We start from the raw sequence: 15,922 nt of genomic DNA, 5'->3' as shown, positions 1-15,922 counted from the left end.
ATGACTCAGTTTCACCAGATAAAGTTGTTAAGACTTGATTGCCTCAGTTTCTCTTTTATCATTATTTTGCACAATACTGATAAATGGCCTTCACAAGCACAAATAAAAATAACTCGCCCTTCCATCCACAGAATTTATTGTAACACCATGCCTTTAATGTTAGTGCAATTAGCTTCAATATGATTGGCCATTCTTTTATTCTGTCATCCTATATAGTGTTTAAGGTTTTGTTCTAAGTCTGAACTCATATACTATCATCTTTGGCTACAGGATTTAGAAGTAAGTGCATTAATAGCCTGGATGTAGCTACATATTTAGAGTAAAGATCAGGAATTTCATAGAAAATTAATTAAATAATGAAAATGGCACCTTAAATAACAAATTTGTGCATGAATTCATTCAAGAAATACTGAATGTTTTATATAATGTACTGTCTAGTGATAATGTATGGAATATGAAAATGAAAAAGTAGCCAAACTTCAAAGAGTTTCTAGCAGACTGCGAAAATAGTATATATAGAAATTGTTATTTAACTGTCAAAAAAGGCAAATACATTGAGACATACAGACAGATCCTATTCAAGTTTAAAGTAATACTATATTAAATTTCTCAGGGGTTATATGGAGAAACTTAATGCAGAAGGTGTCAATAAAATGAAGTCATTAAAGATAGGTAAATATAGGGAAACATAATCAGAAATAATGGTCTTTTCGGGCAGGGTAAGAAATGTACAAAGAGCAAAGGTGTAGTGAAGAGCAATCTCAAAAAGCATTTAGGTAACAGGAAAGAGCTTACTTCCACTGGAAGGGGAGTTTTTCAGGGTGTATATTGGGAGAGGGGTAGAAAGAGGTTCCACAAACTGCTGAACTTGAATACCAAGTTTACTTGGTAGACGATGGCCAGTCACTATAGATTTTCGAAGTGTAAAACTAATCAGATCTGTGCTGTAGTCCTCGTATTTTGTCAATAGGTATTAGTGTACAAATGAGTGGTGTGAGACCAGAGGCAAGGAGAGTGCTTGGCAGATGTATGCAGCTGTCCTGAAGGAAATATTCAGGGACTGTTCTGTATGTTTGGACTGGCACTAGCAGACGTCACATGCAACAGAGGCTGGAAGGGAAGAACCAGGGTATCTGGGTTATTGAATATGTTCTCAAAGGTGACCTTTAAGTGATTTGGCAGGACAGACTCTGAAAATGACTGCATTTTTTTTAATGGCAAATGCAGGGGAAGCAAGAATGAGCATCATTTTTGACATGCTGAGCTTAATATGTCATGTCAATGTGTCAGGAAACCAATTTGTAATGTTCCTGAGACTTGGAGTTGTTCCTTGAGTTATCTATCTGCATAATAATGAAAGACAGAGACTATGGGGGACTGAACTGATGCAAAGACTCCCTTTTCTGTTCCCATTACAAACATATGAAAATAACCATTTTTGAAACATATAGCTAAACTCAGAAAAGAAAGTCCTCAGGTTTCATCAAAGAAAGTGTGGTGAGGATGCAGGTTGATGCCACTAGCACCTGGGGGTATCTATTTCAGATAAAATTCCTAGTGGCTCGAAAATGGGATTTTAATGTCGACATGATAGGAGATAGATGTTCTACTAAAACATGCATTTTAAAGTGATGATTCTTGGAGCCTGGAATCTCCTCTTTGCCAATGCAAAGTCAATGGAATTTGTGGAATATTATGGAAACCCCAAATAAGAAATTAAGGTAGAAATTTGTCCAAGAATTGGTAAAGTCCACTGGGCAAGGACAAAAGGCAGTCCTATCTTGTTTATAGAGACACTTGAATAACTCAAGAGTCTCATGAAACTCCCATAGAAACTAAAATCACCATGGAAAGATAGAGTAAAAATTACAAACCACATGACGATACAAAGAAGCAAAAAGAAAGGAGAGAAAGAAGCAAAAAGGAAAAGCAGGAAAACTTTAACAGAAAAGAAGGAAATAGAACAATTTGAAGAATTTAAATTAACCCCTTAAAATACAGAGGCAAAGGAAGAACATAATAGATCTTTATGAAAATGATGAATATTTTACAAAAAGAAACATTTCTTGAAATGACAAATACATTTATAAAGGAAATGATTGCATTCAGCTGCAGATTACACACAGTTGAAAGGGGTATTGGTGACTAGAAGTAGTATTCAAGGAAACTGCAAAAATAAAACACAGAAAAATGTAATAGAACTTTTGAAAGTGAGGTTAAGAGAGAGTGCCTCACAGAATTTTCAGGAGAAAGCAGGGAAAGTAAATGTTAGAGATAGATTTGATGAACTAGTACCTTGAGGATTTTCTAGATTTGAGGAACAACATCAGTGTTAATATTAAAGAAGTATAAGTCCCGACATTCTCATAGTAAAATGCAGAATATTAGATATAAACAGAGAATCCAAAAAGTAGAGAACAAATTACTTTAAAATTGCTATAACAGAATTACCATTAAATAGCAAAATTCTCATCAGCAAAACTGAGACCAGAGCTAGTGAAATATGCTCAAAATGGCAGAATGACTGTTCACCTAGAATTTTGTACCTAACCAAACTATTAAACATTAATGAAGGTGAAGTAAAATTATTTGGTGACAAAATAGTCTGCAAAACTTTACCATTACTGAAAGAACTAAACGGTGTAGTTCAGTAAAAAGGACATTAAGCCAGAAGTAAGAAATGGGATAAAATAAGAAATGGAGAGGTTGCAGTTTGGGGCTTCAGCAGAATAGAAATGTTTCAAGATAGATCTGTGAGAAGTTGAACTACCAGCCAATTGAAAATAGATAAAAAGTGCTGGGGCATAGTAGTGAGATTCTTGAGACTAAAATCTGTGTATTAACACTTTTTACAAGGGAATAAATCAGGCATTCAAGGGGAGGTAGTATTGCTGATGTTTCAGTGGTATTCAATTTTGGCAAGTTTCTAAATGGAACTTTAGGAATTATTTTGAGATATTGGTGATTGAATTTAGTTCCTCAGGTTTGTGATTTAATTGGCCTGGAGTGTGTCAACCATTAGAGTTTTGGCTTTTAAACTCCCCAGGTGATTCTGTGCAGGCAAGTTTGAGAACCACTCTAATAGATTGCTATAGAAATTGACTTTAGCTACTATTCAAAGCGGACAATATAGACTATTTTTATCATGGGGGAGGCCATTTCATACTCATGAAAATGTTTCCTTTTTACCAGCAGCAAGCTTTTTCTGTAAAAGACTGGATAATAATATTTTAGGTTTCGTGGGTCAGATAATGTCTGTGCTCCTATTCAACTCTTATGGTGCAGAAATAGCCATGGATAATAGGTAAATAGATAGGCATGACATTGTTCCAATAAAATTTGACTTGCAAAAGACTAATGAGCAGGATTTGGCCTATGGGTCTTCGTTTGCCAACCTGTGCTTATAGGATGTTAAAGTAAGCTAATGAACGTAGTTGAGAACCATCAACATTTGTTTCGGGGGGGAAAGTAGCTCCATGTGTAAATAGGTGGGAGAAGTGGCTCACAAGGATGGAAAAGAATGTAGGAAGATGAAATGCAGTGAAGAATGGAGACCAGGCAAACCTTAGGCCTGGGAAGGAGTCTGAGGGAAAACTTGAGTGAATGAAAATGCAGGTGATGTTACCAAAGGGTAGTTATGGCCAGATAGTAAAGAATGCAAGAAAGGTTGGTTTGCTTTATATCGTTTTGAATTTGTTGGTTTTTTCTTATATTGTTTTTCATATTTAGAAGGATGGCATGTAAATGGATGGCTTGGATTTTGTATTGAACCACATCTAGATATTTTGGGTTCAGAATGAAGTAATTATTCATTTATTTATCTGTAATCATTATATCTGAATCGAAAATGTTTTCATCTTTAGCCACCTTTTCCAAGTGTTAGGTTTATAGAACATTTTCTTTCTACATATCTTGTTTAAATTTATACAGGCTATTCAAATAAGATAATGATAGTAATTGCAAGAGCAGAGAAATGATTTCCTGCATAACTTTCAAGTTGTACTTGAATTATCCTATTTATCCCTCTGTCTTCTTTACTGCTTACTTGACTTACTGAATTGTTTATTTAATTCCAAAACACAACTTCTATTCACATTTTAATACTTTTGAAATTAGATTATGGTTTTAGAATCAATGAGTATGTATTGAATCATTGAATATATATGTATATATTTAATATGTATATTTTTTTTACTCCAAAACCTGTTATAAAATTTATAGTGTATCTTATAATGGACAACATCTTAGAATCAAGGAAATATGGTATTATCTTTTGTCTTGTTTTTGCTTCCACCTTTCTGTTGGCAACCACTTCCAGAGTTCCCGGAGAATTAACATTTCTGGAAAACTACTCTGATCTTGTCACTACGTTACCTAATAATTTTGAGTGATCTCAAAGTTCAGACTCCTTGGCATGGCATTCCAAGGGCCTTACTATCTAAAGCCTGTTGTATTCTGGCTCACAGAATTGGATCTCCAGCCTCATTTCCTACCACCCCTCTCTCACTCATGTGAATTGCTTCATCCCTGACAATCAGACACATGATGCATTATTTTAATACAAGTGTTGTAAAAATCTCTGAGGAAAGTTTAATAAAATGGGATTGGTGTTGAGCTGAAAATAGCTAAAACAGGCTTTTTCTAAAGCTTAATACTTTAAGATGGAAAAGTATCATTATCATTTCAGGAAAGGCTTGACTTTTTCTATTAGAGTAAATTGTTGAAGAAGCTTACAGGATATCTTTATATGGAGCCTTTAAAACGTAGACTAGACACTCTTCTGTATAGGATGATTTAGGTATACCCACGAGAGATAAACAAGATGAACTTTGAGGTTGTGGCCAACTCTAGGAGTTTTGGGGTGATAATGACTCTATTTAAATGAGGCCAAAAGATCCAGATGGGAGTGAAGAGAAATTCAGTTAGTCATCGACTTGCTATTTCTCTATGATTCCAAAGAACTAGATATTTAACAGTTGGATGTGTGTACTTACTTAAATAAAACTATGTAGTTCACTGGTATTTTCCACTTTGAATGTTCATATGCTGCTATAGCTTAAATAATTCCACAAGATAAACACCTGTTACTCCATCTGCCATCAAATAACATTCATCAAATTGTCATTATTAGAAAAAAATTGAGTTAAGTGAAAAATGTTCCAAAATTGTTTTTCTTTGTTCTAAGAATAATAATGGACTAGGGTAAAAAATATTTTGATGACTTTTTAGCTATTCATTTGTATAAAATGGAAATTAGGAAATGACTTAAATCATCTATATATTTATATGGCTCTATATTTTAAATTTAGGTATGTGTCTTGCACCCTGGGCTGTCCGTATGAAGGAAACATCACACCACAAAAAGTGACAGAAGTAAGATATACCTGTGGTTTTCTGGTTCTTGGTAAAATGATGTATAATATTTTTAAAAGCGGGCTGTTCTCCTTACTGTTGATTGCATCTGCACAACCAAGTTTCAGGAGAACCATGGAAGACAAAATTGATCACTTAACCAGTAGTTTCATTTTGACACTGAAGATGTATATATTGGCTACGACTATTCAAAGTTAAATAACATTTGAGTCTGCTCATGTTAGGGTTCATAGATGAAACATTTTTACATGGGTGGAACTTAGTGGGTGACCTTTCCATGTTCCATCAGAATGTCAGGGAACTTTGTACATGCACACTTAAACTTTGCTTTGATTGCTCAGTTATCATCCCTGTGTTCTTGTCCTGCATACTTGGGCACTTGTATCAGAGTGTATACACTGCTTTTTCTGTACACTGTTCATTCCTTTGAGATCCTATACTTCGTCCTGAGACTCCAGTTCCTTTCATTAGAGAGCAGTTTTGCAGGAATAGATAATAGTCCTTAAAGATGGCATTGTTAGAAATTCAGAACTTAGGATAAACCTTTGATTTGGCTAAAGCCATTCCTCTTTTGTGCCTTCATTTGAAATTTTGAAATTTGCTGCAGATTTTTCAAATGCGTGCTATCCCAGTCTATTTAAGGAATACCTTTGCACACAGAGGCAGATATACTGTAAAATAAAGAAGCTTAAATATTTTAGTCCTTCACCTATATGGTACCCTTCTAAGACTCCTTATAAATTTGCATTCACAATTATATATTATTTTCTTAAAAAACACTTCCAAAACGATAGAACTTTAGGCTCCACAAAAACTAGGCTCCAAATCTACCTGTCCACCAAGCCCCTTGCTTTGCTGCCTTTTGCCTCATGGATGAGGTCTATGGATGGACCACACATACCCTCAGGCTCTCCATCACTGCACCAGAATGTCTGAGGAGTTGCTGAAGAGAACTGCGTAACAGGCAGATTGGAAGCATTAAGAATGCATGACCAGCAACCTTAAGTGAGTCATCTAGACTTAACCTTAGTTATCCGACATAAAGGGAATTTGCAGGTTACTTGTCATAAGTGCATCCATTCATGAACCAGAAGTATTAAGTTAGAAATACTAAGTGACTCTACCAATCACACAACTACTTAGTGACAAAGCTGAAAGTATTTTTGATATCTCGTGACCTCAAATCTCATGCCTTGAGAAATACTACTTCCAAAGTAAATTTGTAATGCTTCTGTTTGTTTAAAGGGCTGAGAAAGTAAGCCTCCCATAATTGAAATTGTAGCTTATAATTGCATAACTGAACATGGAGATGGACAGTTATGATTCTAAGACCAACTTGAATATTAGAAAAAGATAATTACAGTAATGTCTTTAAAACTTTTATATAATAGTTGGGATTTAATAACCAAGGAAAAGGACCAGAAAATTAAAATATGTGTTTCCCATGAATACATAACTGATCTTAGGTATGACTTTTACTTGTAGATGATGTCTGCTAAGGAGTAACAGGGTTTGAATTTGTTCATTTCCGTTATTATTATTATTATTTATTTATTTTTACTAGCTTCTCACCTTTCCCAACAGGTATCTAAAAGATTATATGGCATGGGCTGTTATGAGATCTCTCTAGGAGACACTATTGGAGTGGGAACTCCAGGCAGCATGAAAAGAATGTTGGAGAGTGTCATGAAAGAAGTCCCACCCAGTGCGCTTGCTGTTCACTGCCATGACACGTATGGACAAGCCTTAGCAAATATCCTTACGGCCCTTCAGGTATTTTGTGTTATTTGTGTGTAAGTGTAAAATGGGTATCCTTAATGATAATATAAACATGTTAAAGGGTTTAGTGAGGTAATATTTATAAATTGCTACGAATATAATATTTAAACTACCTACCCCATGACAAGTACTCAGGAAACATCTGCAAATTGCGCATTTATTTTTAGGGCAATGATGTCTCCTATTCCTGTTAATTTTATTTGATAAAATTTCTCTTTTTTTTTTTTTTTTTTTTTTTTTACTAAAGGGTAGTTCAATATTTGTTTTAGGTGCAACATAGTAATTCAGTAATTATATGCACGATTGCCACAGTCAGTGTAGTCACCCTCTGCACCATACAAACTTACTACAATATTGACTATATTCCATGAGCATTTCATGCTTATGACTTTGTTTTATAACTGGAAGTTTGTACCTCTTAATACTCTTCATCTATTTCACTCATTCTCCATACCCTACTCCCTTCTGACAATCCAGAGTTTGTTCTCTGTATTTATGAATCTATTTCTGCTTTTTTCTTTGCTTGTTTTGGTTTTTAGATTCCACATATGAGAGAAATCATTTAGTATTTATTTTTTCCTCTCTGACTTATTTCACTTAGTGGAATACCCTTTAGGTCCATCCATGTTGTTGCAAATGGCAAGATTTCATTCTTTCTTAGGGCTGAGTAATACTGCATTGTGTATATATGTACCACATCTTCTTCATCCTTTCATCTATTGATGGACACATTGATTGCTTCACTATCTTGGTTATTGTAAATAATGCTGCCACAGAATGGATAGACACATATATCTTTTTGAATTAGTGTTTTTGTTGTCTTCAGGTAAATGCCCAAAAGTTGAAATATGGGTTGTATGGTCTTTGTATATTTAATTCTTTGAGGAAATTCTGTAACATTGCGCACAGTGGCTGCACCAGTTTGAATTTCTGCCGGCAGTGCGTGAGGGCTACTTTTTCTCCACATCCTCACTAGCACTTGTTATTTCTTGTCTGAGACCAGCTATTCTGACAGGTGTGAGCCAATATCTCATTATGGCTTTGATTTGCGTTTCCCTGATGATTAGTCATATTGAGGATCTTTTAATGTGTCTGTTGGCCATCTGGAATCTCCTTTAAAAAATATTCAGGTCCTCTTCCTATTTTTATTGGATTTTTTTGGTGTTAAATTGTATGAATTCTTAGTATATTTTGGATATTATCCCCTTATCAGATACATCATTTGCAAATATCTTCTCCCACTTAGTAGGCTGCCTTTTTGTTTTGTTGATGATTTTCTTCACTGTGCAAAAGCCTTTCATGTTGGAATAGTTCCAATACTTTAATTTTGTTTTTGTTCCCTGTGCCTGAGGAGACATGTATAGAAAAATGTTTCTGAGGCCAGTGTCTAAGAGATTACTGCCTATGTTTTGTTTTAAGAGTTTCATGGTTTCAGGTCTCATATTTATGTTTTTTAATCTATTTTGAGTTTATTTTTGTGTATAGCATAACAGAGTGATCCAGTTTCATTCTTCTGCATGTAGATGTCCATTTTTCCCAACATCATTATTAAACGGACTAATGTATATTCTTCACTTTTGTATTTTCCAAAGTCCTTTGTCACAGATGAATTAACCATAAAACTATGGCTCTGTATCCTGTTCTCTTGATCTATGTCTTTTTTTTTTTTCTCTTTTAATTACTTTAGCTTTGCAGTATATTTTGAAATCTGGAATTGTGAGACCTCTGGTTTTGTTCTTCCTTCTCAAGATTGCTTTGGCTATTCAGGGTGTTTTTTGCTTCCCTACAAATATTAGGATTATTGTTCTAGTTATGTGAAAAATGCCGTTGGTGTTATGATAAGGATTGGATTGAATCTTTAGATTACTATGGGGTTGTATGGACATTTTAATGATATTCTTTCAGTCGATGAGCATGATATAGCTTTCTATTTCTTTCTGTCATTTTCAGTTTCTTTCATTAATTACTTACAGATTTCAAATGGCAGGTCTTTCACCTGCTTGGTTAAATTTATTGCTAGGTATTTTATTATTGATGCAATTGTAAATAGAATTGTTTTCTTAGTTTTTCTTTCTTCCACTTTGTTATTGCTGTATATAAATGCAACAGATTTCGCTTTAGTAATGTTCTATCCTGCAACATTACTTAATTCATTTTGTAGTTCTAACAGTGCTTTTGGTGTGGACTTCAGGGACTTCTATATAGATCATGTCATTTGCAAAGAGTAACAGTTTTACTTCCTCCATAATAATTTTTTTTTTTGTCTGATTGCTGAAGCTGAGATTTGTAGTACTATGCTGGATAAAACTGGCGACATTGGATACACTTGTCTCATTCCTGATGTTGGTGGAGAAGCTTTCTTCTTTTCACCATAGAGTATGATGTTAGCTGTGGGTTTTTCGTATGTGGCCTTTAGTATGTATAGGAATATTCCCTTTAAACTCACTTTTTTGAGAGTTATTATTAAGTGCTGTTGAATTTTGTCACGAGCTTTATCTACATCTGTTGAGAGGATCATAAGATTTTTGTTCTTCATGGTATTAAGTGGTGTATCATGTATGTTGATTGGTGGATATGGAACCATCCTTGCATCCCTGTAATAATTGATTATGGCGACTGATCCTTAATGTATTATTTATTGGTTTGATGATGTTGAGGATTTTTGTGTCTATGTTCATCAGAGACATTGGCCTGTAATTTTCTAATAGTGCCTTTATCTGATTTTTGTACCTATATTTTGTTTAACAAGTTTTTGTGATGTTGCAGGCATCCTCTTCAGAGACTCTTGGCTTTTTTTTATCAAGTACATTTTTTTAGGTCATCAAAATGAAGATACTTGGAAAGCTGGGTGATGAAAAATTACTTACTAAATTCTAATAACTTAGTTATTTTTAATGCATTTATTTAAACCACTACATATAAATAGTGTTTATGGATATATCTTACAATTAGTGTTAGCTTGATAACCTTAGTTAAAAATAGGTTTGTGTGATGTTTATAGAACCCATGATTTTGACAAAACAAGACTGTATCAAAACTTTCTAGTGTGGCTGAAAATCCGTATTGTAGAACTGTATGTCATAGTCCTAAAGTGTACAGTTGTTTGGCAGAAGTTAAAAAACAATGTGAAGATCAAGCCCGACAAAGGGCTTATTTTGACTTTGTAGCATATGTGCACAAATCCACGTTTATCCTCTGGAAGCAGGCAAGGAACACTGTATTGAATTACAACAGAAAATGATATCCCATGGACTTTGGGGCGTGGGAATTTTTACAATTTTCCCGTCCTAGGTATTCTAGTTTCTAAAACAATAGACAAGTAGGGATCACTTCAGGATTCTGTGTTCAGCTACAACTGTAACTTATTAAGTGTTCCTGACCAGCCAGCTCCTGAAGACATCTGCCTCCCCCGCCCCTCTCTGACTTCTCTGTGTGGATATTCCCTTTCTCTCTCCCTCTCCCCCTCTTTCCCTTCACTTCTCTCCTTCCCTTCCCCTTCCTTTCCTCATCCCACTATATGGGTGTATCTTCTATGCATGGTGACACTTTGGGTGGTGGTTTATTTGTGTAGCACAGTTACTATATAATGAATGATAATTTAGTTCTTTGGGATTTAGGAGTATGGTGCAAAATCTGAGAATCCAAACTTCTTCTGGAAACTACCTCTTGAAAATGCCCAAATGCAAAATATTGCTGATACCCTAATGTGATTTTAAAGGTTAACAAGGCCTATTTGAGAAAGTAATGCTTAAAATCAGATATAAAACACGAGAACTAACCCCTATAAGGGGTGTAAGTATCTGTGTGTGCATGCATGTGCACATGCCAGTGTGTGAAAAGAATAGTTCAAGCAGATGAAACACCACTTGGGCAAAAGGCCTTGGGAGAGGGGAAGATTTTGTCCTAGGAACTGAGAGAAGACAAATAATTTACAAGAGAAGCTAAGCTTTATGACACAGGCTGAATTAATTGAAGAGCATCTCCTTGCAAAGAGGTGAGGACTGAAATCTTGGGGCATTTTCCCATCCTGAAACAGCCATACAAAGGGTTGGGAAATAACCCTGGTCCCAAGCAAGATGGTAACATGAATGAGAACGTGTATAAGGTGGAGACCCCTCCCAAATGCCACGCTCTCAAAAGGTGAACCAGCAAAAATTCCTCCTCACGAGAGGAAAAGGCAAGGGTATTCATTCTCATGGCTTTGGCTACGTATACAGGAGAAATACTAAGTCCATCTTTATATGTCATAACTTTTTGCCAATCCCTGTGTGGACTTAGGGTTCAAATTCACATCACCTGTGCAGTGAAAGACCCAGGCCGATAAATTGTTTTTAACTGGTTGTGGGTTAGTGGCACCTTGAGGTTCCAGGAATGATTTAAATTTTTTCTGAAAGAACACGTCTTCAACTTAAGCTGAACTATTTTTGGTGTGTGTGTGTGTGTTGTGTTGTGTTGTGTTGTGTGTGTCAGGGGAGGAAAAGGGCAAAGGGGGTGGATCTTGTCTTCAGCAGCCCCTGTAGCACTTAGTAGGAAATATATCTACCACTTTCTATAACTACGTGTTCTATTCTTGCACTATGTGCATAAGCACCAGGTAAGTATGGGAGGTAGGAGGGTAGAATGGAGGCAGGGCCCTGGGAAAGCAATAGTGTGTTTCCAGCCTGGTCTTCCATTGCCCCAGATCATAAGTTGTTGTCACCGTGCAAATTGGTACAGAAGAGGGTAACAGTGGCTTGTCTAGGAAATAACATGATGTAAAGCTGGAGAAGCTAGTTGAAATGAACAAGTGAGTACATGGCCAAAAAGCAGAAACCTGCTGGGGAATCTAACATTTGAAGTTGTAAAGTTTTGTCTTTTTTGCCATCCACTTTTATCCAGTTTGATGTCCCTGACAATCTACACTATTGCTCTCTTTGAAACTGAGTGTAGCTGAGACAATGTTTCAATGTTTTGGAACTTTTATGCTCATAAATCGACCTGAATGTGGTTCTGGACTGTCCTTGCAAACACACATATGCTGGGCTCCCGCGACACTGAGTAAGGCTGAGTTCTCCAGGGATGTTTTCCTTTTCTCATCTCACATCCCCTCCCCAATAGCAGGAGCCACAACAACAAAATGACCACTTTTACCTTTAGTGGAGGAGAAAAAATGTCTTGGAAAAAAAACTGCCCGTGTTTAAATAGGAAATCAGAGAAAGTTCCACTTCATTATTAACAGGACTAACCTTGGCTTCGGGAAGCAGTGGCCCTACTTCATTTTTAAAAATGGAATCTTTGAAGTGGCTTCTAGTAAAATTGGTGGTGGATGTGGAGTGGATATCATTTGCTTTAATTTGGGGCTTGAGAAACAGTTTACAGTGTTCTAAACTGGAAGTTAATATTAAGGCAAGGAGACATATAATAAGTGGAAACTTGGCCACAATTGTAGGAAACAAATGAGTTATAAATGGAACATCCCCCCTCAGTCTGGAAAGCACATACTAATCATGTAGTAGAAAGATCTTTCTTGGGTTCCCAGGTTTTATTGTGTGCTTTTATTACTTGAACATATGACTTATTCGAGTGTGCATAATTGTATGCAAGTCAAGAACTCGTAATTATCAGATATTTAACATAGAGAAATAATTAAGACTGTAGCTTTAAGTGTGGCATATGTATAACCACTCAAAATTGAAAGAGCAAGAAAATGAGGTGAGAAAACATGCAACATTTTAGTAATGGAAGAAATGTACATGGACCAATATACTTGTCTTAATTTTTTCTATAAAAAATTTAGTTTCACCTTTCTCATGTTCCCAAGTACCCAAGGAAAATGCCAATGAACAAATTATTTAATCTACTTAATATCAGACAATTGGACAGCCTATTTTTTTTTCATTCAAACGATTTGTCTTCATAACTGGATAAAAACACAATAAAACAAATGAGATCCAGTACCACAAATAACAGTACATGTTAATTGGTAGCATGGAGACAAAACAGAATAGGCAATATTTAGCTTTCTCCTAAAGAAATACTTTGTGTCTTTTTTCCTTAAACTTAATAGACTTTTAGTTAATGTGCCTTTCTTCATAATGTTTTCCATATGTTTATTATTCTCTTTTAGAAAAACCAAATTGTTTTCCTAATGTTTATATCAAAGCATTTTTTATATTAACTTTTGCTAAACCATATTTCAATGCTACCAAACAGCAAAATTTCTTTATGCAATTTGTATTGGAGGTTCTCAGGGAGAATTTCTGAAAATTCTAATCACTAGCCAGAGGAGTCTCTCTGTTATCAGTTCTGTATCTATACAATGCATACAATGATGTCTGCCTCCTGAAATTATGCATACTTGATATGCGATGTAGAGTTTCTAGAACAATTGCCTTGGTAACACTGCATTTAATAGTTATTATAGTCATTGCAATTAAAACTAGTAACAGTAAAAATAACTTCTTACTCAGTTTATTTGTGAGCCAGGAGACAGAGTTGCATTACAAATGTGTAAACACATGCATTACAAATACATGTAAATACATGTTACTCATTTTTTAACATCTATAAAGATCTAACTAGGGGCACCTGGGTAGCTCAATCTGTGAAATGTCTGACTTTGGCTCAGGTCATCATCTCAAGGTTCATGGGTTTGAGCCCCCATTGGGCTCTGTGCTGAAGGCTCAGTGCCTGAAGTCTGCTTTGGATTCTGTGTCTCTCTCTCTCTGCCCCTCCCCAACTTACCCTGTGTCTCAAAAAACAAACAAACAAACAAACAAACAAAAACATTTACAAAATTAAAAAAAAGATAAAAAACTAAATAGAATGAGCTAGAAAGAAAATTTTAAAAAGTGAAAATTTGATGCCCTTACAGAGGTGTTAAAAAAAAAAGTATCATTAGGGGCGCCTGGGTGGCTCAGTCAGTTGGGCGACCAACTTCGGCTCAGGTCATGATCTTGCAGTCCATGAGTTCGAGCCCTGCATCGGGCTCTGTGCTGACAGCTCAGAGCCTGGAGCCTGTTTCAGATTCTGTGTCTCCCTCTCTCTCTGACCCTCCCCCGTTCATGCTCTGTCTCTCTCTGTCTCCAAAATAAACGTAAAAAAAAAAAAAAATTAAAAAGTATCATTAATTTTTAATAGATACTCATTTTATCAGACACTCTTGTAGATGTTAGATTTAGTTGTTAAAGTCTCTGAACAGTACTGCTATAAAGGAAATAGTCTTAGTTTAAATTCGTATTTTCAAATTTTTTATGATAATCTTTTTTTCTATACAATAAACTTGTTCCATCACAGTATTCTGCTGGAAAATATTCTTATTGGAAGGTTAGATAATATATAAATTATCAAAACATACAGAAATAAAAGAGGACAAGAATTCCAGCAAAAGTTTAATGTCCACATTTCCAACGTGTAGAAGAAGGGCTCCTGGGCCATAAAAGTCAGTGTGCAAAAGATGAACAAAGTAGCTTCCCAAATTTTTTTCAGCTGGTTGGATTGCTTTGATCAGTGATGAAAATGATTAAATATTTGAAAAAAATGTAGCTTGCTTTTGTTTACCACCAACATCTTTTAAAAAAATTCTTTTTTAATGTTCATTTATTTTTGAGACAGAGACAGAGCATGAACGGGGAGTGCCAGAAAGAGAGGGAGGCACAGAATCTGAAGCAGGCTCCAGGGTCTGAGCTCGAGTTCATGGACCGTGATATCATGACCTGAGCCTAAGTCGGACGGTTAACCGAGCGAGCCACCCAGGCGCCCCCCACCAACATTTTTTTTTTATTAATATAAACTTGTCTGTGGTTTTAGCAATAGGTGATCAATTAGTTTTTATTTTCAGAGATAATATAATTTTTATCTATTTCTGGAGTTAGATGGCATTTTAAATTTGCATTCAATTAATACATAAAAATAACACATGAAATTCTGTAATATGCTAAAAATGCAAGTATTCAATCTTTATGCAATGGATTATGCTTAGATTATAAGCTTGAAGCTTACCAAGAAGGAAAATCTGTCCAAAAACAGTCTGCCTCTTCTACAGCAATGCGTCCATGCTGATTAAATTGGTTATCAGTGCCTTTTTTTTTTTTTAATTTAGAAAACATTCTGTGAGACAAAAAGAACACTGAATTCATCAGCAGAATATTTTGTTTTTAATTATGGTTTAGCTTTGCCAAAAAAAAAAATCAATGTTTCCCCAACTATATCAGAACATTTAATTTACAGTTGATTGACTCTCTGGGATAAAGGGGTATTCATGGGGAGCCACATTTACCCTTGAGATCTCCATTCCCACAAGTCACAACTTTGAGGATCCAGGAAAATCCCTAATATCTATTAGTCAGTTAGACAATCTTTCTCGGGCCCCAGAGGCTGAGTAGGTTGGAGGTGCAGCCCTGGTGGAGAGCGGGTGTAAACAGAAAGGTAGACTCAAACACCATGCACCTTGGAGTAGAAAGAGGAGAGTGGATCTGCTTGATGTCCTTTCACTGCCCATGAGCCTGAATGTTGTGCTGTTTGCTTCATTTTCTTAAAATTACCTAGAGTTCTCCCAGTGGGTACCCCTTGTCTTCACTTAAGACTTTAAAACAACATGATGCTGAGACACACATTTTTCCCATAACGATAAAATACGATCTTGAGAAAGACTCCTATTTTTCCAGATTTCCAATTCTTGATACATTAAAAAAAAAAAAAAAAAAAAAAAAAAAAAAAAGCTGTCACCCTGGAAGCTCTTTATGAGGGTTTTTCTTTATGAAGGTATCTCATTCACAAAATTTTCATCAAT

At 35.5% G+C, this 15,922-nt stretch overlaps 1 protein-coding gene across 5 annotated transcripts in view; it reads left to right on the top strand.

Annotated features, from left to right (window-relative positions):
* The window catches only part of HMGCLL1 (3-hydroxy-3-methylglutaryl-CoA lyase like 1), a 192,363-nt gene that overhangs the window by 84,794 nt on the left and 91,647 nt on the right, over positions 1 to 15,922 (top strand). For all 5 annotated transcript variants that reach the window (XM_040473796.1, XM_040473800.1, XM_040473799.1 and 2 more), the window contains 2 exons: positions 5,310 to 5,373; positions 6,958 to 7,146. In XM_040473796.1, the coding sequence (XP_040329730.1) occupies positions 5,310 to 5,373; positions 6,958 to 7,146 (253 nt within the window). The remainder of the gene's footprint in view (positions 1 to 5,309; positions 5,374 to 6,957; positions 7,147 to 15,922) is intronic.

Source organism: Herpailurus yagouaroundi, unplaced genomic scaffold (genome assembly GCF_014898765.1).
Source record: "Herpailurus yagouaroundi ecotype Mexico unplaced genomic scaffold, PumYag 139, whole genome shotgun sequence".
Classification (NCBI taxonomy): Eukaryota; Metazoa; Chordata; class Mammalia; order Carnivora; family Felidae; genus Herpailurus; species Herpailurus yagouaroundi.
The sequence above is the reverse complement of the archived record's forward strand: the minus strand, read 5'-3'. Positions and strand labels throughout refer to the sequence as shown.